Source organism: Pochonia chlamydosporia, chromosome 5, assembly GCF_001653235.2.
Source record: "Pochonia chlamydosporia 170 chromosome 5, whole genome shotgun sequence".
NCBI lineage: Eukaryota > Fungi > Ascomycota > Sordariomycetes > Hypocreales > Clavicipitaceae > Pochonia > Pochonia chlamydosporia.
The window spans coordinates 92,774-118,993 of NC_035794.1; the positions used below are offsets into that span (position 1 = coordinate 92,774).

General features: G+C 51.3%; 11 protein-coding genes across 11 annotated transcripts; 5 read left to right on the top strand and 6 right to left on the bottom strand.

Annotated features, from left to right (window-relative positions):
- Window positions 1–122: 122 nt before the first annotated feature.
- Window positions 123–896, top strand: VFPPC_05361 (hypothetical protein; the record flags this gene model as incomplete). Its single annotated transcript, XM_018284568.1, has 2 exons — window positions 123–385; window positions 434–896. The coding sequence occupies 2 exons, from the start codon at window positions 123–125 to the stop codon at window positions 894–896; spliced, it is 726 nt and encodes a 241-aa protein (XP_018141323.1).
- Window positions 897–1,180: 284 nt separating this feature from the next.
- On the top strand, window positions 1,181–2,053 carry VFPPC_05362 (meiotic recombination protein DMC1; the record flags this gene model as incomplete). Its single annotated transcript, XM_018284569.1, has 2 exons — window positions 1,181–1,499; window positions 1,551–2,053. The coding sequence occupies 2 exons, from the start codon at window positions 1,181–1,183 to the stop codon at window positions 2,051–2,053; spliced, it is 822 nt and encodes a 273-aa protein (XP_018141324.1).
- Window positions 2,054–2,094: 41 nt separating this feature from the next.
- Window positions 2,095–3,738, bottom strand: VFPPC_05363 (major facilitator superfamily transporter; the record flags this gene model as incomplete). Its single annotated transcript, XM_018284570.1, has 3 exons — window positions 2,095–2,427; window positions 2,486–3,488; window positions 3,554–3,738. The coding sequence occupies 3 exons, from the start codon at window positions 3,736–3,738 to the stop codon at window positions 2,095–2,097; spliced, it is 1,521 nt and encodes a 506-aa protein (XP_018141325.1).
- Window positions 3,739–4,249: 511 nt separating this feature from the next.
- Window positions 4,250–5,054, bottom strand: VFPPC_05364 (Cyanamide hydratase, HD-type; the record flags this gene model as incomplete). The annotated part of the gene is made up of 2 exons (XM_018284571.1): window positions 4,250–4,764; window positions 4,835–5,054. The coding sequence occupies 2 exons, from the start codon at window positions 5,052–5,054 to the stop codon at window positions 4,250–4,252; spliced, it is 735 nt and encodes a 244-aa protein (XP_018141326.1).
- Window positions 5,055–5,383: 329 nt separating this feature from the next.
- VFPPC_17991 (hypothetical protein) lies at window positions 5,384–5,617 on the bottom strand (the record flags this gene model as incomplete). Its single annotated transcript, XM_022429656.1, has 2 exons — window positions 5,384–5,495; window positions 5,565–5,617. The coding sequence occupies 2 exons, from the start codon at window positions 5,615–5,617 to the stop codon at window positions 5,384–5,386; spliced, it is 165 nt and encodes a 54-aa protein (XP_022285290.1).
- A 579-nt stretch (window positions 5,618–6,196) lies between these two features.
- Window positions 6,197–10,091, top strand: VFPPC_05366 (DNA-directed RNA polymerase II polypeptide; the record flags this gene model as incomplete). Its single annotated transcript, XM_018284573.1, has 3 exons — window positions 6,197–8,590; window positions 8,644–9,872; window positions 9,929–10,091. 3 exons carry the CDS (start codon window positions 6,197–6,199, stop codon window positions 10,089–10,091), a joined length of 3,786 nt encoding a protein of 1,261 aa, XP_018141328.1.
- Window positions 10,092–10,449: 358 nt separating this feature from the next.
- Window positions 10,450–10,758, bottom strand: VFPPC_13823 (hypothetical protein; the record flags this gene model as incomplete). The annotated part of the gene is made up of 2 exons (XM_018291595.1): window positions 10,450–10,611; window positions 10,663–10,758. 2 exons carry the CDS (start codon window positions 10,756–10,758, stop codon window positions 10,450–10,452), a joined length of 258 nt encoding a protein of 85 aa, XP_018141329.1.
- Window positions 10,759–10,934: 176 nt separating this feature from the next.
- VFPPC_13824 (vacuolar ATPase) lies at window positions 10,935–11,525 on the top strand (the record flags this gene model as incomplete). The annotated part of the gene is made up of 6 exons (XM_018291596.1): window positions 10,935–10,937; window positions 10,985–11,023; window positions 11,070–11,103; window positions 11,152–11,160; window positions 11,208–11,308; window positions 11,364–11,525. The coding sequence occupies 6 exons, from the start codon at window positions 10,935–10,937 to the stop codon at window positions 11,523–11,525; spliced, it is 348 nt and encodes a 115-aa protein (XP_018141330.1).
- Window positions 11,526–11,627: 102 nt separating this feature from the next.
- VFPPC_13825 (hypothetical protein) lies at window positions 11,628–13,512 on the bottom strand (the record flags this gene model as incomplete). The annotated part of the gene is made up of 3 exons (XM_018291597.1): window positions 11,628–13,303; window positions 13,372–13,420; window positions 13,486–13,512. 3 exons carry the CDS (start codon window positions 13,510–13,512, stop codon window positions 11,628–11,630), a joined length of 1,752 nt encoding a protein of 583 aa, XP_018141331.1.
- Window positions 13,513–15,970: 2,458 nt separating this feature from the next.
- On the top strand, window positions 15,971–19,639 carry VFPPC_05368 (GTP-binding protein; the record flags this gene model as incomplete). Its single annotated transcript, XM_018284574.1, has 3 exons — window positions 15,971–16,861; window positions 16,920–19,383; window positions 19,452–19,639. 3 exons carry the CDS (start codon window positions 15,971–15,973, stop codon window positions 19,637–19,639), a joined length of 3,543 nt encoding a protein of 1,180 aa, XP_018141332.1.
- Window positions 19,640–23,737: 4,098 nt separating this feature from the next.
- VFPPC_13826 (poly(ADP-ribose) glycohydrolase isoform) lies at window positions 23,738–25,937 on the bottom strand (the record flags this gene model as incomplete). Its single annotated transcript, XM_018291598.1, has 2 exons — window positions 23,738–24,359; window positions 24,562–25,937. 2 exons carry the CDS (start codon window positions 25,935–25,937, stop codon window positions 23,738–23,740), a joined length of 1,998 nt encoding a protein of 665 aa, XP_018141335.1.
- Window positions 25,938–26,220: the final 283 nt, after the last annotated feature.

A 26,220-nucleotide genomic window follows, 5' to 3' on the forward strand; every position in this document is an offset into this window, starting at 1 on the left:
GACCATTGTTGCCAGTCGCTCTTCCATAATCTATCAAAGACAATGGTCATTTAGTCTTATGCACCTACTTGCTGCACAGTTGTTGTCTGCACACGACGAGATAAACAAGGTGCCTGTTGTTGATGCAGCCGATTTTAGGTGAGATTTTTGTATTGATTATTTGGGTTCTGACCCCCGAACAATTGCCTCAAGTGCAATTCTTCTGCCCATCCCACTATGCTGATATCGTTTCTATTCCTTCCCATCCCGAAGATATGCCAAGTGAATCTCTAGCGTACATCCGTTTCATCTATTATACAGGTAGTCGGTCGGTCGTCCAGCGCCCATTGATTGTTGCGCTTCAACTCCATGATACATTGGGTGTCTCAACGTCCATCAATTACTGGCTGTTCATATACCCCGGTTAGCACTCGTCGCACATTGATATCGAAAGGGGCTATTGGCGACACCTACGGAGGCAGAAGCAGCTCGCCCCAAGGGCTGGCAAGGAAAGTAACGGCAGCCTAGAAATTGTTAGAAAGCTACACCATACACCATGGCAAGGCGCAACCAAACTCACGCCAAACATGGCAATGCTGCGGACGACGGCGGCGTTGTCAGGAGAAGTCAAGGTGTCGTATGTGGAGGCGAAAACGCCCTTGGGGGCACGGCGGGATGAAGCCTTTTCGACGAGGACTCTCTTGGGGGCAGGCATTTTGTGCGGGTGCTTTCGATGCGATTATGTGTCGGCTAAGATTGTGTTGTGGATGTCGGCTCGATGTCGTGATGATTCAACATTCAATTCAAGCTTGTTCAAAAATTTCGGCTGTTGGATGCATCAGAGTGACTGGGGTGGGAAAGCTGTGTCGGGTAGACCCACTTGCCATCACATGATTGGCGTCATCTCATTTGGTTGACGAGTGACGACTGATGTGAACTTACGTTGACAATTTAACCTTCGATGTGAACAAGTGGACATGAAATGAAGTAATGAAGAGTTTTTCAATATCGTGAATCATTTACCACTATATATTACCCAATTTTTGACATGATTCTGCCGTAACAACGGCCACTTCCAAACATCCCTCAACGACTCACCTTCGCCATCACCCCACTACACCCCACGAACTCACTCAGCCTGATACTGCAACACCTCGAACATCATCCAAATCCCGATCACGTAACCGCTCTCACATCCACAATGGACGGCCAATCCGTGCCGCAAGAGCCGGGCGGTTTCATCCCACAGACCGGCCTTCCGTCCCCAGCTCCATCCTCAGCGTCTACCCGATCCATTGCCGGCTTACCACATCCCAGAGGACACTCATTACTACCAGGATCAAATAAAGAGGACATGGTGCGTCGGTACGTCGAAGAACGCCTTCTCAACATATCACGTCGCTATGTCAAGAAATTTGGCAACCCAAACCCGGGAGACACTGTTGTTGGCTTCAAGTCTTTTAGTGAGGTGGCCAAGGAACTCGACGGACTGGTGAACGTCTTGTGGAAATCTGGAACTCGTACGTATCAACATCCAGTTCTTACCGGGAAAAGCATTAACCATTCTGTAGCAAGCTTACAAATCCCTTTTCTGCTGAGGCTAGCCAGTGACTTTACACAATACGTTCGGTCTTTTCCGCCGTCAACAAGATCAACTTTTGAGCTGCTAAGGAAACTTGATCACTGCTTCGCCAGTTTATTACGGGGCCAAGACATCGACACGAATGAGACACTACCCGGATTTGAAAATGGTCTTCGAGCAGGCATGAGCACGACTGACATGGTCCGATGCCGCAGCTTAGTAGAACAGAGTCGGATGTTGATGGTGGAGATTTTGAGTACCGGTGACTTGGACGACGAGGACGATGATGAGGATGACGATATGGATGGCGAAGAAAGCGCAGCGGAGGCCAGTGGCAATCAGACTCCTACGCCATGGGATATTAATGAAGAGAGGTTACACTTGGATGCTGCGCGGATATACGAAAACACGATTGTGCAACTGGGTGAGAGGTTGGGCGATCCGCTTGGCAACGAAAACAAACTTGATACTTCGACAGTGTGTTCAACTTGAGCGTCAATATGCAATTATTTAATCGGCCGACTCCAGCCCCACTAGAGTATATATCTGAAACCCCTGTTTAATTTGACAGTTCCTTCAAATCTCGACTCCACAATGCTGACGTTCTTGGCGGGAGCATCATCCTCCTGCTGTTCGATCATGGCTTCAGCCTCGTCCAGTTTGCGGTTCTCCCACTTCAAGCAGTATAGCAAAGCTGTAGCTGCCGCAATGGATCCAAACACAAAGGCGCTATTGGCAATCATGGCGGGCAGGTATTGTGGTCCTGAGGACTTGTCGTACAAGTACGGTGAGTAAACTTGGGCGATATTGCCGACCATGTTGGCAATGGCGAATGCTGCTGAGCGCTTTTCCAACGGCCGAGGTAACTAGACAGACCTTGTTAGCAAACCGGTGGATTTGTCTTTGATCGAACCGCGAACTTACAGTTGATGACAGCCAAGCATACGTAATATCGAAGCACCCATACACACCACCCAGCATGAGAAACAGAGCGAAATATCTCGGCGCAAGTGAATGCGTACAAGCTGCAATGATGAAGCCTATCATGCCAAACACCAACGGACCAACGAGATGCCAATACCGCTCCTCCAACTTATCACTCGATATGGACACCACCATGGCCACAATCGCGGCAAACACATACGGCGGGGCCGTCATGAGCAGCGACTCAATCTTGCCGAATTTAAATGTAGCAACCAACGTAGGGATGAATGCCGTGACAGCGCCCGCGGACGTCTTGAGAATGACAATCAACGTCAGCAGCCAGACCTTGTAGTCCAACAGCGCCATCCTGAGGCCCTGAAGCACAGAGCCCTTCTCTTCATCGACACTGCCGCTATGGACGCGCAGTCTATGAATCGCAACGGCCTTCTCCTCATTAGACAGCCAGGACGTGGTGGCCGGGAAATCTGGCAAGATGGCAATCGAAGCCAGCGAGACTACCACCGTCACAGCACCTTCAATCACAAACATCCATTGCCAGGCGTGCATTCCGCGGGCGCCATCAAGGCCGTATTGTACACCAGCTCCGATGAGTCCGCCAAAAGCGCTGGATAGCAAGCTTCCCGTGTACATGACGGCTGTTCGTGTCGCCAGCTCCCGCGGCGTGTACCACGCGGATAGTAAGAAGAGCGCGCCAGGGAAGAATGGGGCCTCCAGGAATCCCAAGAAGAAGCGACATATGACAAGTCCTTTGAAGTCGTGTACTGCGGCTGTGGATGCTGAGACTGTGCCCCAGAGGGCCATGCATGTTGGCAGATAGATGCTTGGCTTGACTCTGGTGAGGATGAGGTTGGATGGTATTTGAAGCGCCAGATAACCCGCGAAGAGAACGGATATGCAAATGTTGAATTGGTTGCCTTGTAGATTTAGATCCTTTTCAATTCCTTGGATGCGCGCATTGGGCAGGGCGTTGCGATCGAGATAGCTGCAGATCGGATTAGTCTCAGATCAGAGTGTGGGGGAGGCGCAGCCTCATGTTGAGCAACATACTTTAAGACAATCATGGAAATCATGACCGGCATCAACGTCCAGTCGATTCTGCGTATCAGCCTCTTCTCTACGATTGCGTATTCCTCCTGCGAGGACGGGAGGTAGTCGAACAGGGCATCTTGAGCTGGTCGGGTGGACTCGGTTGAGACTCTGACGGCGTTGCTCGCATTGTCTTGGTGTTCCATTGTGCTCACTCTTCGGTATCCCGTGGAGGAGAATCGCTGGAAGAGACGCAGCATCCCGGGCGAGGAGTCTCGAGGTGAGCACCCCGGGTCTTTTAAACGCGTTTGACGATCTGATGGTCTCAGCGTGGGATTCCGATGTTTGGTTGGTTTGTGGGGTAAGGTGATGAAGCGGCACCGAAGTCGGGTTGTAAATGTAGATCCCGTCTCCTCGGCCGTGAGACTGCAGTCGGCAGTTGACCGAGGGGGTAAATTGGGGAAACTAGGATAAAAGCTGCATGAAAAAGTTGCCGGAAATTTATCTAGTGAGGAGTTTGAAATAATTATTGTTTCCTAGGTAGGTAAGCCGCTTGTTGGATGCTGAACACCAAGTGGTTCATGAGAAGAACTGGGGTTCCAACTCGGACAAGCTACACCCGAGATGCTCACAAATCACAACCATGAATCCATTTGCACTTATCTCATTAATATCACTCAGCTATTCTTTAACTTAAACGTAACTCGCATAAAGATATTACTCGTACTGTCTCATCAACTTATTCCCCAGAATCTTGTCATCAAAGTCCGGAATGTGGGTAGTGTGGCACCACGGCTTCAACCCAATCTCCTTCTGCACCGTCTTTGCAAAGCAACCAAGCCACCCTGTTCTTGGGAAGACATTAATAGCATCCTCTCGCGTTTCAACATGCACTAGGTCCTTGATATTTGGCAAGTGAGGATGGTCGCTGACATTGTCAAATATGGTCGCCAGTTGAATGACTTGTCCCAAAAACGTAATGTTACCATCCGCGCCAAGGTCTTGGTGACGGATGATGGCCTCGCAGACTGCATCGGCCTGGTCTTGGGTAGACCCAAAGTCTCTCAAGACATTGAGGGCTTTGAAACCACCGTAGAACTCGAAAGACATGCGGGTGGCAGCGATGTTCTCTTCAGCGGTGCCAATGTCGTGAAGCAGGGCAGTCATGGCAAGTGTCGATGGAGAGAAGGTGTCTACATGTTCGGGGAATTGTTGACGAATGATTGCAGTTGCTGGTAGTGTTAGTGATGTGATGTAAGTATGGATGTGAAGGGCGATGCATGTGAATGATCATGTACTTACCATAGTAGTACACTCGCATGGAGTGATTATATGTTTCGAGAGGTAGTTTTTCTTTGGCATACTCCTGCACCTTGACAACAATAGGATCATCAGAAGGAAACTTGATGTCATCAATCTTCAATGCAGTTGGTGCATTCTTGTAAGTGCTGCCATTGAAAAGCCGGCCAGCATCAACAGGGACAGCGGTCCAACCATTGAGCAAGACTTCATTGGATGCCATGTCTGGTAATTGAAAGGGGAATTTAACTAAAAAGGATATGACGAATTGGTTTATCTTGTGTAATTATTATTTTGAAATGTTTACAGGAAAACTTCTTGAATTTGGAAACCTCCGCCATTGATTCGCTTATATACAACACCCCGTGCCTGAAACGACGGCCTGGCGTCCGTTTGTGGTGGGTTGCAGTTGCGGCCATGCCGGAATTTACAAATACATTAATAATGACATTTTATTGGCAAGACTTGGGTCAATAAGATTTATGAGCATCGTATTGTCAAAATTTTACACAACCATTACATCTTGGTACACGGCTTTTGCGAAAATTGTATCTACAGTCGGTGTTGTAGATCCAGAAGGGGCCCTTCAATTGATCGGGTCATGTACTCCGAACCGACCGTTGCTAAGTCGTGGCCGGAGAAATCTACTACTTCCCATACCACGCTAATTTCGTTAGAATTCTCATAAACTCTATTTCTAGCTGGCTCGGGTGAATTCTGGTTCAATACCTGCTACTCTTTCAAAAAGTCAAAATGGTATAGGGTAGTCAATTGAGGGCGATTCATTTTATCGTCTGGTTTGTTGCTGGCAGCTTCGCGCAGCTTCAGGCGAAAGCGCAGGTACAAAGGTACTTACTCCCTTCAATGTTAGAGCTCCCATGTGGCCAGGCACTTCGATGCACTGTTGTCTGGGGTTAGTCAGCTGCATGTGGAATCTTGTCCACTTTAGGTTTAGCGCCTTTTCCCCTGCGAAAGCGCGTAAAGGCAAAGAGCAGTTCTGGTGGCGCCTGGACTTTTGATTGCTTCGTTCACTTCAACCATCGAAAAAAAGTCAACCACGCCGCCAGCATCGCGATCCATTAGTTGGCCCTCGGTAATTTGTACGCAATACATTTATTGCGCGCCGCTGATCTGCTGGATTGCGCTTTCAGCTGCTCGCGCGGTGCCAGAGGCGCCAGGTGCAGCACTGACCCGCCCTGATTCTGGTTTGCAACTCTTGCTCGACCAGCTTCGACCAGCTTCGACTTCGACCTTGAAGCGAAATCGACTACTGCGCATCATACAACGAGTCGAGAATCTGTGATTGTCGATAAATATCAGTTTTCAGCATAGATACTCTAGGCGCCGAGCGTCTCTACCGGCATCATGGCGGACTACGAGGAGGATTATGACTATGAGAACTACGGCGAGGACGATGAGGGCATCACCCCCGAGGATTGCTGGACCGTCATCTCCTCCTTCTTCGATACCAAGGGCCTGGTTTCTCAGCAGACTGATTCGTTCGACGAATTCACTCAGACGACGATTCAGGACCTCGTTAACGAATATTCCACCATCACACTCGACCAACCGAACCCTCCCTCAACCGCGGACAAGCAGATTGCCCTTCGCCGATATGAGATCAAATTTGGAACCGTCATGGTGTCCCGTCCAACCATTAGTGAAACGGATGGAACCGTAACATCGCTTCTGCCCTACGAATGTCGTGACCGCAACTTGACTTACGCAAGTCCCCTGTATATCAATATCACCAAGAAAGTCTCAGTTGCAGTTGAGAGGACACTAGGATACGGGGAGATGGATGACGCCCAAGAAAAAGAGGCAAAGAAGACTGGCGAATTGCCTACAAAACTTGTCTGGGAACCAGAGGAAAGCACCGAGGATGACGACACCGGCAAGTCTGAGGATTGGAAGAACATGGTGTTTGTTGGAAAACTACCCATCATGGTCAAGTCCAAGATTTGCCACTTGAGTCGCGAGCATGAAGACAGCTTGTTCATGGTCAACGAGTGTCCCTACGACCAAGGCGGTTACTTCGTTATCAACGGTAGTGAAAAGGTGCTCATTGCTCAGGAGCGTTCCGCGGCCAACATCGTTCAAGTCTTCAAGAAGGCCCAGCCCAGTCCTTACACATATACTGCTGAGATCAGAAGTGCATTGGAGAAGGGTTCGCGTCTTATTTCGAGCTTGACCTTGAAGTTATATGGCAAGGGTGATTCTGCCCGTGGTGGCTTCGGCCAAACCATTCACACAACCCTTCCTTTCGTCAAGTCCGACCTCCCCATTGCCATTGTCTTCCGTGCTCTGGGCGTCGTGTCTGACGAAGATATCCTTAACCACATCTGCTACGACAGAAAAGACAGCCAAATGCTCGAAATGCTTCGACCCTGCATCGAAGAAGCCTTTTGCGTACAAGATCGAGAAGTTGCGCTCGACTTCATCGGCAAGCGAGGTAACCGTGATCAGGCTGGTCTGGGCCGAGAGAAGCGTGTTCGTGTTGCAAAAGACATTTTGCAGAAGGAAACTCTACCCCACATCTCTCAAACCGAAGGTAGTGAGACGAGAAAAGCCTTCTTCCTCGGTTACATGGTTCATAAACTCCTTCAGTGTGCTCTTGGAAGACGTGAGCCTGACGACCGCGATCACTTTGGCAAGAAGCGATTGGATCTGGCGGGTCCGTTGTTGGCCAAACTCTTCCGTGGTATCATTCGCAGAATGAACACAGAATTGTCCAATTATCTGCGACGATGTGTTGAGGGCAACAGACATTTCAATTTGGCCGTTGGAATCAAGCCTGGCACCCTTTCCAACGGTTTGAAGTACTCCCTTGCCACTGGTAACTGGGGAGACCAGAAGAAGGCCATGAGCTCGACTGCCGGTGTGTCTCAAGTGCTGAACCGTTATACCTTCGCCTCGACTCTGTCCCACTTGCGTCGTACCAACACACCTATTGGTAGAGACGGAAAGCTGGCTAAGCCGCGTCAGTTGCACAACACACATTGGGGCTTGGTCTGCCCTGCCGAGACACCAGAAGGTCAAGCTTGTGGTCTCGTCAAGAATTTGTCATTGATGTGTTATGTCAGCGTGGGTTCGCCCTCCGAGCCGTTGATTGAGTTCATGATCAACCGTGGCATGGAAGTCGTGGAGGAATACGAGCCGTTGAGATACCCCCATGCCACCAAGATTTTTGTCAACGGTGTATGGGTTGGCATACACCAAGACCCCAAGCACTTGGTGAGCCAGGTCTTGGACACTCGACGAAAGTCGTATCTGCAGTACGAAGTGTCCCTCGTACGAGAAATCAGAGACCAGGAGTTCAAGATTTTCTCCGATGCCGGCCGTGTGATGCGACCAGTGTTCACTGTACAGCAGGAAGACGACCCGGAAACCGGCATAGAAAAGGGCCATCTGGTTTTGACCAAGGAGTTGGTTAACAAGCTTGCTAAGGAACAGGCTGAGCCACCCGAGGATCCAAACGAGAAGATTGGCTGGGAGGGATTGATTCGAGCCGGTGCTGTCGAATATCTCGACGCTGAAGAAGAAGAAACCTCCATGATTTGCATGACGCCAGAGGACCTTGAATTGTATCGTCTTCAGAAAGCTGGTGTTGCTCTTGATGACGACAATGGAGATGACCTTAACAGGCGTCTCAAGACCAAGACCAATCCCACCACCCACATGTATACACATTGTGAAATTCACCCCAGTATGATTCTTGGTATCTGCGCTAGTATTATTCCGTTCCCCGACCACAATCAGGTAAGAATCAACTGTCAAGATATTTTTAATACTTTACTGACACCTGTGACTAGTCACCTCGTAATACCTATCAATCTGCCATGGGTAAGCAGGCCATGGGTTTCTTCCTTACCAACTACTCTCGCCGCATGGATACTATGGCCAATATTCTCTACTATCCCCAAAAACCGCTTGCTACCACACGATCTATGGAATTTCTCAAGTTCCGTGAATTACCTGCTGGTCAAAATGCCATCGTCGCTATTGCCTGTTATTCGGGCTACAACCAAGAAGATTCCGTTATTATGAACCAGAGTAGTATCGATAGAGGCTTGTTCCGAAGTCTGTTCTTCCGTTCATACTCTGACCAGGAAAAGAAGGTTGGTTTGAATTACACCGAAGTGTTTGAAAAGCCATTCCACCAGAGCACGCTTCGTATGAAGCACGGAACATACGACAAACTGGACGAGGATGGTATTGTTGCACCTGGTGTGCGGGTGTCTGGAGAAGACATCATTATTGGCAAAACGGCGCCTATTGACCAAGAGAGCCAAGATCTGGGAACCAGAACGAGTGTTCATCAGAGACGTGACATCTCTACCCCTCTAAGAAGTACGGAAAATGGTATCGTGGACTCGGTCATTCTCACAGTCAATGCCGATAATGTCAAGTATGTCAAGGTCCGTGTCCGAACCACAAAGGTGCCTCAGATTGGCGACAAGTTCGCCTCTCGCCACGGTCAGAAGGGTACTATTGGTGTGACCTACCGACAAGAGGATATGCCTTTTACGCGGGAGGGTGTGACGCCAGACATCATTATCAACCCGCACGCCATTCCTTCACGAATGACAATTGCTCACTTGATCGAGTGCTTGCTGAGTAAGGTGTCGACGTTGGAAGGCATGGAGGGTGATGCCACGCCATTTACTGATGTGACAGTTGACTCTGTCTCGGAGCTGTTGCGCAAACACGGGTACCAGTCCAGAGGTTTCGAAATCATGTACAATGGCCATACTGGCAAGAAGCTGAGAGCGCAGGTGTTCTTTGGACCCACGTATTACCAGCGACTTCGTCACATGGTGGACGACAAGATCCACGCGCGTGCTCGTGGACCTGTGCAAATCATGACGCGACAGCCTGTGGAGGGTCGTGCCAGAGATGGTGGTCTCCGATTCGGAGAAATGGAACGTGATTGCATGATTGCCCATGGTGCAGCTGCCTTCTTGAAGGAGCGATTATTCGAAGTGTCAGACGCTTTCCGAGTTCACATTTGTGAAATTTGTGGTTTGATGACACCGATTGCGTAAGTTGAGGCTTTCAGATGTTTGATGATGGAATATTACTAACATGTATGACTAGAAACCTTTCGAAGCAATCATTCGAATGCCGCCCCTGCAAGAACAAGACCAAGATTGCGCAAATCCACATTCCCTACGCTGCCAAGCTTCTCTTCCAAGAGCTCCAGTCAATGAACATTGCAGCAAGAATGTTTACCGACAGGTCCGGCGCATCCATTCGATGAGCGGACCACCAAGCAGTACAGTAGTTTAGAGGTCAAGAATGGAATCATACCGTCGAAATAAACAAAGCAAAATGCATCTTGAGACTGGGAATTGGCCATGGGAGTTGACTGATTGGAGGAAAAGGGGGCAATGTATTATGATGACGTGCCCTTTGTTGCAAGTGCATTGACGTTTGATGTATTAAGATGCATTTGCATGCTTGCATGCTCTCGCAGCAGGTTGTACCAATACAGGATAATATACAAAATACAATGGGAATTCTAGTACAGTACAATTGTTACAGAGTTAATACAGAGTAGTGATTCCATCCCCCGTCTATGTCCCTATGTCCAAATCCCGATCATAGCGTATGCGTTGTCATCTCGGCGCCTCTTTGGCTTCCGCATCTGTCGTAGAATCCCGCACAGTCTGATGCTGCTTGTACTCCTCCTCAAGGGCCTTTTGCATATCGAAATCGAGTTGTCTCTCCCTCTTGACCCGTTGCTGTTCCATGTCGCGCACGACACCCTCATGCATAGCCTGCAAAGTTAGCAACTTCCCTCCTCTCTATTCCCGCTGGACAAAACGTACATCTTTTTCCCATTTCTGCTGGAAGTGCACAAAGGCGATTGTGCATGCCGCGAAGAGAGACGTCCCCCCCAGAGTGAGCTTCGATGCGCGCGACATTGTTTGTTGCCGATGCAAGTTGCAAAGTTGGTGGGCTTGGACTTTGGTGTGCAGATGATGCAAGTGGGGCGAACCTAAAACGGAGCTTCCCACCTGCATCCTCAGTCGTCACTCCAGTCCAGCATCAACCACCTCTCCATCGCAAAACAGTCCATCACAACAACTATCCGCCCACCATGGTTCGTCGGTCCTGCCCAGATGAACAAAATGAAGCTAATGGTCGCAGTCTGCCCAAAACTCTGCAGGCATTCAGACGCTGCTTGATGTGCGTGTTGCTCCTCTGTCACGCAGGGTACAGCTAACCATCCCAGGCTGAGCGGGAAGCATCCAAGATTGTGCAAAAAGGTGCGTTTGTTTCTAGTTTGTGTGAGGGATGTGACTAATGCTGGTTAGCCCGAGAATGTGAGTAGATTGACGACCAAGCGGAACGATTTATTAAAAGCCGGTAGTTCGTACGAAGCGCGTGCGTGAAGCTCGCGACGAGGCGAAGAAGGAGATTGCAGAGTATAAAGCTTCCAAGGAGGAGGAGTTTAAGAAGTTTGAGTCCGAGGTATGTTATTTTCGGTTTGGGATGGGAAAATTGCGAAAGCTGATGGTTTTTGTAGCACAGCAGAGGAAACCAGCAGGCTGAGGAGGAGGCGTCCAAGGAGGCGGACCAGGAGATCAAGGTGATTAAGGAGGCGGGCACAAAGGGACAGGATGGGGTGGTGAAGAATCTGCTTAGTGCGGTGTTTGACGTGCACCCCGTTCCGCCTGAGAAGGAGTAGGGGGTGTTGGGAATGTACATTTTGGCATTGATGGGCGGACGCAATCGAAGCATACAAGTTATGTGGAATACATTATTATTTTTTTGGTACATGGCTGGGATGCTACGAGAGGAATTGTATCAGTGTGCCTAGCATTTCGCTTAGGTCTTTGCTGTCCTCCTCTGATGTATCTAGCCCGCCTTGCTGTTCTGACAGGATGGTCGCTAGAGTGGATAGATTCTCATCACGCTCCGCGAGTAGCAGTTTGATCTTTCTGGATGCGCCTGCGTCTTCGGCGACGAGCCATGCGAGCGTGACGTCTAGCTGCTGCAGTGTCGAGAGGCCGGCATCTAATCTTTGCAGGAGGAGCTCGATCTCGGCGTCTGCATCCTGTGCGCCTTGCTGTGCGAATTCATCTTCTGCCCTTTTTACGCGGGAGGAATACTCCCTGTGTAGTTTGACGAGTTTGACGGTCTTTTCGTAGTCCTTCTCTACAAATTTCGCCAACGTGCGTATTCTTTCGGCCGAAGACGCTGGTAGGAGGCGTAGCATGGACGCAAATATGCTGATCAAGTGGCCGAGTAGCCGGTGATCCTGCGTCTTGTTGAACAGCGTGAATACACCCTTGAGACCACCTGCTTCTACGATTTTCAAGCAGACGTCTGTGCCGGCTGTGCCTGACGCGGCGTGGTCTAGTAGTCGTAGTGCGGGGACTTTACTCATTTTCCCTTCCTTGAGCATGATGAGACATAGCTCTACGCCTTCTGCTTCGACGAATTTGGTCTTTCCGACGGGCTGGTCCGCGAGACATGTTAGTGCTTCGAAGAGATTCTCCATGTATTCTTCTTCCTCGCCGCCTTTGTCGGGGTCCCGTTTGCGGTACGTGGCTACTAGTTGGAGGAGGTTGTCGATGGTGTCGAGATTGGACAGTTGCTGACAATTTTCGGGCGATGCTTGCGCTAGGAGGGCGAGGATCTCGGCGGCATACTGCTTGTTTTGGGATACGAGTGATTCCTTGCGCTGAATTCGCTGGAGAAGCCATTTCAATAGGCTGTCTTCTTGGCATATTCGTGTAGCGGTAGCGGCTCGGGAGCAGAGGTTCTCTATTATTCCGAGCGCGTAGTATACCCCGTTGCGATCTGCTTCTTCATCTTCGTTGAGGCGTGAAAAATTGGAGACTAGCAGTCCGATGAGGTCTGACTCAATCATGGCGTCTACCAGCGCGTTCCATGGCTCATCCTCAGCTGACACATCCTCGTCGGTCAACTCGCCGATGATCTCTATGGCATCAATGGCAATGTCTGTGTTTTCGTGAGCCAACAGGCCGACAAGGCTGTTTACGGAACCGAGCTCCACAAAGTCGGGGTACAGCTCTGGGTGTTCTGACAGGATGGAAAGGCTCTTGATGTCGGCGTCGAGGTCGGCTTCGCTGCTGATGAATTTTTGAGGCTCATCTTCATATTTGGCTCGCAATTCGGCGTTTTTGGTGATGTGCTTTTCAAAGTTTAGAGCCGTCTTGCGCAGCCATGTCGCGTCGATCTTGTCTAGGGCTTGGTCTGCGTCGCCTGCTTCGTCGACAAAGTCGAGAATCTGTGACTCTTGCTTGCTTATGCCGCCGCCGAAGAAACGGCCCTCCTCGTCATCGCCTGCGTCGTCTTCGTCTGGCGGCATGGCGGGACCGAAATCGCCGTCATCGTCCGGTTGTGGACCGGCTTCATGATCGTCGTCGGGATGGTCTTGGACATGGGCGCGACGGTTTGGTCCATTCGCACTTAGTTTACTAGCTTTGTATATTTCATCTGAAGGGGCATTGGTTAGCAAGAGGATGACTATTTGGATGATGTTGTCGCGATGTGGCGTTACTGACTGGGATCTTTGATAGCATCTAGCTTCCTTTTGCTAGGAACACCCGAGTTCTGCGGCATGTTAGCATTTATAAGCAAGGTAAATGGGATTGGAAGAAGACGCATTGCACACGTACTTTGAAAATATCGTCAACACTGGCCATGACGCCTGTTGGCGGCCGAACAGCCAGCAAATTGGAGGAGCCTGTAGCTCAAGTTCGAATTGGGCACGCAAAGGGACCAATCACGCAATTCGTCTGCGCTCCGGTGTACGAGTCTGTGGGCGCATGTAAGGAAATAGCTATAGTAGGTCAAGTATCGGAGTCGAGTGCCTGCAGCGTGATGTGGTTTGATACAGTAGTTTCTTGGTTGAATCGAGAGCTATGCGACAAGCTTCAAGGACGACTTTGTCGTGACCGAATGAAGTTTGGCGTCTGGTGGACTGGGAATTGTGGGGCACATCGATCAGCTCTCACAAAAAGCTGAGACGTGCCAATGTTCAATGTTGGCTCAGTTCAGACCACCAACTCGGCTCGACTTAACCGTCATAGCACCAGCAGGTCGACTGCCTAGGTCTGGTACTTAAGAAGGTATGATGACAAGACATGAGTGCAGCCGGCAGAATACCGTCACATCTCAGATTGGCCAACTTGAGCATCGTTGCATCGTTTAGATTGTACATATTAACCGTTGAGAGTTGCAAATGTCCGGCCATCCTGCACTACAGTTGGTCAACTGGTGATCCATTTGGTGCGCATTGACCGTCAATACTGCGACATCGTCCACATGGCGGCGGCGTCAAGAAGGGATGCAGTTATTGATGCTGGCGCTTAGTTATAATAATCACCTCGCACAACATGGTCTTGGGGGCAGAAGTACTCGTGTCCGGCTTCATGTGCAAAACATTTGGAAACACTCCAGAGAAACGATGGAACATGAGTTGAAGCATGTTTTGCAATTGACTGTATGCTAAGCCACTTACGCCAGTGAGCCAGCAACTACCGGCAGCAGCGTGACAAATTGGCCGCAGGTAAGTGTCACATCTTTTGCCGTGATGAATGGACAACACATTGCACCTCGACGATAAAAATAGAAAAATAAATAAATAAAGAGAAAACGAGGCGGCGGAATTGCATGAGCGGGCTGCAGTTACGCATGTTGCGGCCGTGATCTGAGCCCTGCGACTCTGTATTGGGGGATTGTTGAACCATGGCAAAGTATCAAATTTCTTCTTTCGAATCAGCCTCAAGCTGCCTCATGCTGGGAGGCAGATTGGCCATCTCCGTGATTCATCAAACTCCATGTCCCAACAGCAAGACATGTTCAAACACATGATGAATCTAGCCAATCGTGCAAGACTCCCCACAACTGTACCAGTCTGATCGCCGCTTCCAGTCTGGTCTGCTTCATCACCAGCCAGTAGTTGAGCGCACTCAAGCACCAAACATGCAGCATCCTTTGTCCCCATATTTGTGCTCTGTCATCCGGTCTGGTTCATATCAGGACACCGAACCCCTGGCTCCGAGCCCGCGACCGCCCGAGAAGCAAAATCCAGGGCAGCACAGACATTGGAGGATTGAAGCAGCCGCGCCATCTTGAGCCATCTCGAGCCATCGGGTCCATGAGTGGTCCGACTCCACGCAGATTTGTGGACATGGATTGACGGACTTGGACTCGACCAGGCACATCCCATGAGAGCCACAAGAGCCAGCAAGGAAAGGCACCAGAAAGGCACCAGACAGGGGTAAAGGAGGGGGTGCAAGAGGTCTGGAGGTCTGGTATGGTCCATCTCGTCTTCATCCCTTGCCTTGGTCCAGCCAAGCGGTCAATGATTGGCACCAGGCGATGGGATTATTTTGTATTTTCGCCCTCATCCACCTCCTCAAGCCAACGACAAGCCAACGACAAGCCAGAGGTCCCTGGCCGGTGTGCTTGTTCCCTGGGACCCTCCATTGCCTCCAGTCAGTCCACCCTGACCTCGTGTCCCTGCAAACAGGTGCCATCCATTCATCATTGCAATCCTTCGAACCGCCAGCCTCGACTCCTTTTGACGTCGTCCCCTGTTTCTCAAGATTCATGCTGTGACTGCACAACACGTCCAGCCCGGCTGCGGCAGATTCCTGCAACCCGAACACATCGCATTGAACGGCGCATTGGGGAACGAGAATATTTTCAACGTTATGACGAGAGTACGGATTATGCCTTTCTAAGCCTTGCTTTCTAAAGTCACTGGTTCCCTGGCGGTCAAATATCGAGGCTGGCCATCCATCTGCCCCCCGCTGGTGCATACGCGAAGTTGATTATCCCGACTGTTGCATGAACAGGGCCACAACCTCTCGAACCACTTCCACCACCACCACTTTGTCAAGTCGCACCCATCTTGTCCGAGCCAGAAACGATATGGAGTAAGCTCTACAAACGGGACTTCGTCGTCAACATTTCAATTTCAGGCGAAAATCGTCCTCTCCGACAATTGGCATCGCTTGGCGGACAATCTGAGACATCCTCCACGCTTGGAGCCACGGAACCGGGAACAACCCTTGTGGTCTGGTCAGCTCTGGTCTGGTTGACGCTCTCCAGTCAGTCCCATCAGCTCCGCGAGTTTGAAAGGACAGCTGGAGCATGCACCAGGAGCAGTTCATTGACGAGACTATCCTGCTTGAAACCCATCACCCATCAGCTGCTACTGATACAATTGCTGGTGCTGTTGCTCTTGCCGAACATCTTCGACACTCCCCATCCCTCGTCACACTGGATCCGTCCGTGTTTCGACCGATTCCTGACTCCAGTCCTCCACGATTTCGAAAGCTTTCACAGTCGGCCGCAGCTCCTGCCCGACTGCCACGAACATCGTCGTTGCTGCCGCCGCCACGCCCTGTAGCGGCTGCAGCAACGACAGCCGCGACCCTAACTCCAGCATATTCTCCGAGCGAAGATCCTCCCTTGAACCACGATTATTCTTCTCGCCTGGATACCCTCCCCGCCACACCGCCCAACGAGCCTGAATACGACCCTGAGACGGAACCCAGGCTCTTTGGTTCCAGGATTGAACTACCCGTACTAACCTTGCCTCCCATCTTACCACTCGACTTACTCGACGAGAGCGACCCGTCCCATCCACCAGGCTTGGAAGCTTTGCCTGGTGGTGACTTGATTGACAGTAATATCACGGCAACATCACCGGCGAAAACCGAATCTGCTTCCTTTTCTGAGCCATCGCTCACAATGCCTTACGAAACTGTAAAGGAGCCATTTGCTCCGGCCGGGCGAGGTCACTCACGGAGTCGGAATGGGAAAAGCAGCGTAGATCTAGCCAAGCCTCGGACGGTCAAGCCTCCATCGCAAAAGGCCATGTTATCACGGGCTTTGCAAAAGGCGAACACAGCAGTCCAACTTGACAATGCACAAAATTTCGAAGGCGCCAGGGAATCGTATGCGGAGGCTTGTGAGCTTTTGCAACACGTGCTTCTGAAAACAACTGCCGACGAAGACAAGAAGAAGCTAGAGGCAATTGTAAGTGCAAACATGTCCGCCTCCTTCTGAACTGGGTCAGCTAACCTGAGCTTTGTAGCGACGAACCTATGCTGCACGCATCGAGGAACTGGACCAAATGGCCCCATCATGGCAACCTACAGGCAATAAAGAATTACCCGCCCGACCAGGCAGTCCGGAGGAGCACGAAGAAGAGTCTCCCCAGGAGGAAGTGGTCGAAATCGGAACTGCAAACCCGGTGGCCCATGCGAAAGATGAAGGCGATGGTCAACAGCTGCAAAGGCAACGCCAGCAAGATACCAGATATCTCAGTGATAGCTCCCAAGAAACGTCGCGATCAGGACGATTGACTACGGAGCAACCGTCCCTTCACTCCGCCTTCTCGCGATCGCCTGCCAGACTCCGGGCTAATGACGAATATACCACGGAACCCAGCCGTGCACCACAACCTCTGGCGGCGCGCCGTCCTGCATCGCCAGCTAAACCGCAGCACGAACGTTATGACTCGGAAGATAGAGGTACTGATTCTTACCACTCTGGTTCTTGGAGCGGATCCAGAGACGGTGCGGGACATTATAGAAATGAAAGTCAAAACTCATGGCTGGACCCTATTGACGAGTCTGGCGGGTCATCTGGCGGAACCTCCTCTGGCCACTCCAGGGGATCATCTGGGTTTCGTACAGATCACATTCGTGGCCTCAGTGGAAATACCGAGGCCGAGTTCGATACGGCTTTGGATGCGGCTATCGAGGCTGCATATGATGAGGGATACGAACCCATGGAACCAACCGAGTACGATACCATAGACCGTACTGAAGAGATTGTCACAAAGGCACTCCGAAAAGTCGAAGCTGCGCGAGAGCGCGTCAGACAGACGGAGCGAGAAGCATACCCAGAGGAATTTCAAAGACAAGCAACCGAGAAAAGGACGAAGGAGACGTCCGGTGGGTTTTACGAAGATTTGTCCTCAGACGAGGAGGAACGTCTGTTGGAAGAAATGACCCGGGAGTACAACATTGAGGACTTCATGATGAACGACGGTCAAAGGCCAACCACGGGGCAACCTTCCCAGGCTCCGCGCAGCCAAGACACGCCAGGATTGGCAAGAGGGACGCGAAATACAAATCTTCCAAATATGCGATCCTTGGCCGCTACTGTAGACCGATCAAAGATGCCACCACCGCACCCAGTGCCCAAAAGCCTGCAACCATCCGCTCCTCCACCCAAACAGTCACTACCAGAGCTGCCCCTAACTCGGCCACAATCACCCGGGCAAACGGTTCGAAATCGTCGTTTGTCGGGCCAAAACCCCAAGCAACTGAAGATTCAGACAACGCAACTCCGACCCGCACCTGCTGCGAGCTTTGAGGACTTGTCGCAAATGAAACCTACCTCGGCACCCGACATCCCATCCGAGGCGAACGTTGGCGAACGGCCACAAACGAGTAGGTCGGCAAGGAAGCTAACACCACCGAGCTTAGATGCGCCACTCATTGAGCCGAGAGTGTTTGGATCACCACCTCATCAGCGTGGTCAAATAGATATCGATGATAGCATTGCCGGGCGGTCAGGCTCACCCACTGTCAACAAGCTTCGAAAGAACTTCTCTTCGTCCAGCTTGCGAAGCATGAAGAGTCGCAATATGTCCTTGTCTAATCTTGACGACGCGTCTGATATGTCTCCTGGGACCCCATCGAGCAATCACTTTGGAAGCGCTAGAACACCTGCCATACCGGCGATCCCTACGCCACTGGCGACGTCTCTCCGCGAGCAAATGGACTCGGCCTCACCAGGAACCTTGTATCTCTTTGAGGATAATATTCACCTACCGGCTACACCTGGCTCACCAAATCCAATGGTCTTGGACCCGCCGGTGGCTCTTGAACCTTGCCCCAACGATGTGATGCTGCGGCCGTTTTGGCTTATGCGGTGTTTGTATCAGACATTGGCGCATCCCCGCGGAGGCTACTTGAGCACGAAGCTGTTTGTTCCTCGAGATGTTTGGAAAGTGAAGGGTGTCAAACTAAAGAATGTGGAGGACAAGATCTCAAACTGTGACTTCCTCACGGCTGCTCTCCTCAAACTTGCCAAGGTTGACACTTGCGATGCGGATGCCGTACTGGACGAGATGCAGTCTCTGGAGGGTGTTCTAGAGCAGGTGCAGACTGCACTCACCCGTAAACTTGGCAACGAAGTTGGTGTGCAAGGATCGGTGGTATTGTTCAAGGAAGCATCAAATGTTGTTGATGGCGATGGGGCAGCAAGCGTCCCGCGAACTGCTAGCGTCTCTGGTAAATCTTCATCCTTCTCTTGGAGACGCCTTCGTTCCAAGAATTCGAACATGGGCTTGGGAGGGGCATACAACAGCCGGATGACTGGAGGAGAAGGGGCCAAGGATTCGGCCACAATGCCAACGCTGCCCATGACACCTCAACCCACTAGTCGTCCTCCAAAACGGGAACTTGGCCAGGCTCAGTTTATCGGGCCCAACGCGCACTACATGAGCTCACTCGCTCGCCTGTTCGACGCAGCGCAAGCGATAGGTAAGATGATTCTCACGATGACAGTGATGTAATGCTGTTCGCAGTTAGAACTAACAAGTTTTTGGTAGATCAAATCGCGCGACAAGTCGATGATCCCGGGCTGAGGCACGCGGACAAGACGCAAGTGGGACTGGAACTTTGCACCCGTCATGCTGCAGAGTTTTTTGGGTTTTATATTTGTAGGTTTGTATTGACAGATCTTGGCACACTGCTGGATAAGTTTATCAAGAGAGGGAGTGAATGGGTACTGGCATGAGGGGGTGCATACTTTTGTATTTTGCTTTCACCTGACGGAGGTCTGAGGAGTCGAGATTTGTGTACAGTTGCATGGAAACCACTGCAGGCGATTTATTTGGGAACGACTACACTACTACCATTACTACCACCATTATCACTTCTACGGCATATGCGGACGGCGGCTCATCTGCTTTTGATTCAGTTATACTTGATGCACACCGCATTTTGGAGCGATGGCGATGAAGGTTTGCTTGGGCTCTGTATGATAAACTATGGAGAATCATGTTTGACAGATATTCTGACCAATGTTTGGGGTCCATTTCGTGTTGACTCTATGCCATGAAGTTTAACGTGTACTCTGATGCAGTTTAGAGTTGGCACCGCATCGTGGTTTATGCAAACTTTCACGCATTTCATGTGGCTTCCACCCTGCCACAGATGGAAAGAAATGCCATGGAACTGAGGTTTAGTATTAATACGGGAGCATTTCCGATACATTTTTGCTGGGCTTAGTTGCTGGCATTTGTGCGGGAACATTGCGTTCTTGCCCAAATCAGTCTTTCACACTTCGTATTTGTGAAGCGTTCCCGTACGCATCCCCTTTGGTCTCATTATTGGCCCTTCCATTTTCTACGCTCGCTCTACTTTTGTTCGTTACGATTTCACAGACAGACTTTCTACCCCAACTCAGTCGAGCGTAATCCGGCAGAAGTCGTGTCATCTGGAATTGTTATCGACATTCTAGCGAAAAGAATGACTTCTAGTAGCATGGCCACCAGTGCCGGCCCATCGGCTACAATACTGGATTCATCTGTACCTAGGTCGATGGCATCAGTACACTTTGGCCAGGAACTACGATCTGGGTACTCATCACATCTCGTTGAGCCTGAACAAGACGGTCCCGACAGCGACAGCGACAGCGACTGGGGGAATTACACCCTAGCCAGCGGAAGAGAGGACCATCGAATGTCGGATTCTTCTGATGACTATCAAATGGGCGGTACTAATGGCATTCACAAAACCAGCTGTTTTGAGAATCCGAGTCCAAGAAATGGATTGGTGCTGTGTTTCTCGCCCACCAAGGACGAGTATTACTCCAGTGATATGAGAATACGGACACGGTTGTGCATCAAACTCAGCTGGGCGTACGGACACGCACAATCATGGGGTCGCTTCACAGGCGACAATGGGTTTCAAGGTGTCATGAGAATCCAGGGTCGTCCTAGGGCGGGTGAGACGACGCCGATGGAGTGGCGGGGCAGACGAGGTGAGGAGAACCTGGGATCAAGTGGCTGGATTAGGATCATGTCTGATGGTCGGGTTACTGGGTTTCTGTACGGCGTGGAAATGACGTTTGATGGTTCGCTTGGTGAGGAGGGCTGCGAGCATCCTTCGGCGGAGAGTATGGTGGAGGAGTGGGATGAGTATGTTGATACTGTGGATGTTGATGATGCTAAAAGCCGGAATAAGTGGAAGGGTTTGTGATGAGGGACGGTAAGATTGGCGTTCGTTTTGTTCTTGGGGAGACGTTCTTGCATTATGCCTGGAGCTTGTGCTTGGTGTAAGTTCGGGTCCATGATGATGTGGTAGATATAAGCCAAGGTTGAGAGCCGTGGAGAGTGAAATTGGTGGTTAGGTAATCACTCGGACCCTGAAATTCCAGTTCCCACTCAAGACTCCCAGACACGGTACCCAAATTCTGGCATCCGTCAAACTGCCAATCCACCACCAATGCGCTCACATTTCCAATTCCCTAGATGACCTGGGCGTGGAGAGCTGGAAGAGCCTGGGCGCGACAATGCCTACCGCCAGCAAGCTCACGGTCTGCCTTCTTCGAGCAACGGTCCCGTGCCATCTTTCGCCGGGCATTCGCATCGGCGGCGAAACCCACGCCAGCAGAGCTCGAGGCCCGGATTGCAGCCATCCCAATCGAGCGGTATCGCAACTTTTGCATCGTGGCGCATATTGATCATGGGAAGAGCACGCTGAGCGATCGGCTGCTGGAGCATACGGGGACGATTTCGGCGAGTGATGCGAACAAGCAGATTTTGGTGCGGCCTACAATTTGTGTCTAGTGGTTTATTCAGGATAGTTTGCTAATTGACGTTGATTGCAGGATAAATTAGATGTTGAACGCGAGAGAGGAATCACAGTTAAAGCGCAGACTTGCACAATGCTCTACAATTACAAGGGGGACGACTATCTGCTCCATCTGGTTGATACGCCTGGCCATGTCGATTTCCGCGCCGAAGTCACCCGATCGTATGCTAGTTGTGGGGGAGCTCTGCTTCTTATTGATGCCAGTCAGGGCATTCAAGCGCAGACGGTGTCGAATTTTCACCTCGCGTTTGCGCAGGACCTGGCTCTCGTTCCGGTCATCAACAAGATTGATATGCCCTCTGCAGATGTCCCGCGGGTGTTGGACCAGATGGAGACGAGTTTTGAGTTGGACCCCAAGGATGCTGTGCTTGTGAGCGCCAAGACGGGCAAAGGTGTCCCAGATGTGCTGCCGGCGGTGGTTGAAAAGATTCCGCATCCTGTCGGTGACGAGACGAGGCCGTTGAAGTTTCTGCTTGTGGACTCTTGGTACGATAATTTTCGGGGCGTGGTTCTGCTGGTGCGAGTATTTGATGGGACGATACGCGCTGGCGATAATGTCGTATCTCTTGGTACGGGGATGAAGTACACCGTTGGCCAGGTGGGCATTCAGTACCCTGATGGGACGCCGCAAAAGGTCCTTCGCGCAGGCCAAGTTGGCTACGTGTACTTCAACCCGGGTATGAAGAAGATCCAGGACGCTAAATTAGGCGATACATTCACAACGGTTGGCAATGAGGAAGTTGTTGAGCCGTGCCCTGGTTTCGAGGAGCCAAAGCCAATGGTGTTTGTGGCTGCGTTTCCCACCGATCAAGGCGATTACACGCGCCTTGCGGACAGCATAAACCAGCTTGTGCTGAATGACCGGAGTGTCACCCTGCAAAAGGATTTCTCTGAGGCCCTCGGGTCTGGGTGGCGGTTAGGATTCCTTGGCAGTCTGCATTGTTCCGTGTTCCAGGACCGCTTGAAGCAAGAACATGGGCGAAGTATCATCATCACTGAACCTACTGTTCCCACCAAGGTAATCTGGCCGGATGGATCTGAGGAAGTTATTCAGAATCCGGCCCTGTTCCCAGACGCAACGGACCATCGGATACGACTGTCACAAACGCTCGAACCGTATGTATACCGGACTCTTTACATGTGACATCAACTTACTGTATCAGGTTTGTCAAAGCGACTATGACGCTTCCGCACGAATATCTCGGACGAGTCATTGAGTTGTGTGAAGCGAATCGCGGTGAACAGCAGAGCCTGGAATTCTTCCACGCAACACAGGTCATTCTGGTGTATAATCTTCCGTCCGCGCAGTTGGTAGAAGACTTCTTTGGCAAACTCAAAGGCGCAACGTAGGTATTCATGTCCTGGAATCGTTCTACGTGCTAACTCGTCACAGCAAGGGCTACGCCACGCTGGACTACGAAGACGCCGGCTGGCGGGAGAGTAAACTCGCCAAGCTTCAACTGTTGGTGAATAAGCAGCCCGTCGACGCGATTTGCCGAGTCGTTCACGGATCACAGGCCGACAGGATCGGGAGACAATGGGTCACCAAGTTTAAACAGCATGTCGATCGACAAATGTTTGGTACGTATTCACTGGGTCTGTACATAGTCGGTACTAATAATATGTAGAGGTCGTCATTCAAGCAGCTGTGGGCAATAAGATTATCGCCCGAGAAACGATCAAGCCTTTTCGAAAGGATGTCCTTGCGAAGCTGCACGCAAGTGATATTACCCGGCGGAGGAAGTTGCTGGAGAAGCAGAAAGAGGGCCGGAAGAGGTTGCGGGCGGTTGGGAATGTAGTTATTGACCAGGAGGCGTTTCAGAGCTTTTTGGCAAAGTAATGTATGATAGATAGATACCCTGTATAACAGTCCGTTTAGAGTCTACTTTCATGTCTGTAAGGGTTGAAGTTCGAGCAGGTTATCTCTGAGGCAATGTACAAACTCGTAATGGTACCTGTCTCACATGCTCATCTACACCATGACACAGCAAACAGCCGTTTCCCTTCTCTGGCAGTATCAGTTGAGCAGCTCTGGCAACCCATCCCCAAGCGGCACCCTCTCCGTCCAAGAAAGTCCCAAACCACCCTCAACCGTCCCCTCATCCTGCTTAACAACCCTCCTCCCATCCCTCCCAACACCCTCTTCAAACTCAAAGATTCTATAATCGCTATTAAAAAACCACCAGCCTACACAACCAACCCTCAAAAACCCCGAGTGAGAAACCACAAAGACCACCTTCTCCGGCCTATTGTACAAGTCCTCCAAACACGACCTCCCTCGCTCTACAATCGCCCCGCGAAGATACTTATACCGCTCCCCCTTCGCGGACGTCTTATCCGGCCACACCGGATCCAACGTCTTGAAGCTGACGTACGGAAACGGCGGGATTAAGTCCACCGGCGTGCCTACGTCGCAGGGTTGATCCGAATTCTCCTGCCAGTCCGCGCTGGCTTCAAACACGACGCCCTTGTCTGCGAGCCAGTCCAGCGCCAGGGAGGCAGTCTGCATAGTGCGAATCATGGGGCTGACTATGACGGCGGTGTCCTGCGGTGGTAGGGCGTTGAAGCGCTGGAGTAGAGAGGCGCGGAGGGTGAGGCATTGCGAGTGGCCGAGTGGTGTGAGCGGCGGGTCGTGTATGCTGTGGTCTTGTGGATGGGGGTTAGTTTAGTTTGGGGGAGAGATGGGGGGAGACTTATTGTCTACGTTGTGGAGGCCTTGGGCGTGGCGGATGAGGACGATTTTGGGAGGCATGTTGGTGTTTGGGTGAGGTGAGGTATTTTGGTGGCGTGTGGAGATGCTGTATGGTGGGCGTATTACGAAGCCATTTTGGTCGGATTTACGATTTCGGGGAGTTTTTATGAGAATCCTGTTTCGGATAGATATTGGGAATGTTGGTCGAATACGGCGATATCTTTGGTTGTCTGCGCGAGTTAGATGTGTTTAGGGGTTGAGACGGGATACGTACATCTGCGACAACGACGAGGGAACCCTGTGTGAACCCCGTTGGCCACTCTGAAGTCGTTGGTTTGATAGCCATTTCAGGCGAGAGTTGCATTGACGGATCTTGCTGCCATATGCCTACCCAGTCGGGACCGTCTTTTGCATGTACTGCCAACACACCAATCTTGTCCCTGATGAGTCTCACACCACAGAGGGCATTTATCGTAGGCACGAGATCTGTAGACGAACCACGAGCCTCATCGAACTCAATAGTGCGGAGGTACTTCATACCGAGGGTGTATCCCCGATCATTCATGTTCTGCACGAAGTACTCTCTCCGGATAGTGTAGAAGTTGAGACGAAACGGCACCAGCGGCTTCATGCGTGAGAGGGGGATCGAGCGCGGTCTCTCGAGTTTCGCGCGCTTCCCGTCCTTTGCGTCCGCGGAGGCAAGGTCCTCCACAGGGATGGGTATCAGCGCCACGAGAATGGTGAGCGCGTTGGCGCGGACGGTATCAAAGTTGGCTGTGTGAGGGAAGCGTGATGGGCCCCCGAGGTGAAGATTCCGTATGGCCTGGGCGATGCGCGAGGGGCGGTCTGGCTCGTCTTTGGAGAATTGGGGTGCTGGTGAGTTTGCGAGCATACCGATGACTTCGGCCCAGTAGCGGGTGTTTAAGTCGGGGGATTTGCGTACTTCGGTTGCGTTGCGGAGGGCGTGGGCTATGAATGCTTCTAGACGGGGAGGGATGTCGTGGTTGGTGATGTCGAGGAGGGATGGGGAGATGAGACCCTCGTCTTTGAGGGTGCTCTGGAGGGATTCCCAGTATGGGAAGGTGTCGTTTGGGGAGGTGGAAGGTCGGTAGTCTAAGTCACTGGCGTCTAGGCGGTGGTCGATTGTAATGTCGAGTTGTTCTGGGGATTCTTTGAACGCTATCTCAGGTAGGAATGGAGATACATCGCGGGCACAATCCAGGAAGCCGTCGAGTTCGGCGATGGTGAATGTGCTTTTACCCCATAACTTGGCCACGACTGTCCAGCACGCGGAGTGGACGACTCTAGCTTCTTCGCCTTCGAAGGTGTGTGAGCAGAATCCAGGCTTGATGAGCGGTTGAGGGACTCGGGGTGAAGGTGGTGATGGGTGCTTGAGTTCTTGGGCGACTGCTTTCCAGCCCTCGCCGCGGCGGCTGGTTGCTGCGAGGGTAATTTCCGAGCCACAGAGGAAGCAGTGGTGGAATGTGGCGAAGGTGTGCGTGAGGTCTTGGGGGTTGATGTTCATGATGCTGGAGATGCTGGTGCATTTGCTTGGCGTAGGGCTGAGATGAGAATTTGCGGTTGAAGCGTGGATGTGTTGTGAGATGGCTGGTGAGGGATGGACGAAACGACTGGTGGTGATGACGGGTGCGAGATGATGGAGATGCGGTGTTTAAAGAGATGGGAGGATGAAATGCGGTGCCTTTTCTTGTGTACACGGCCGATTCGAGGAGGTTGCATATGTGTAAGAATCTTGAATTGATGCTTACAATATGCTGATCGGATCGTGGCGCTTTTGGTCGGCTTGG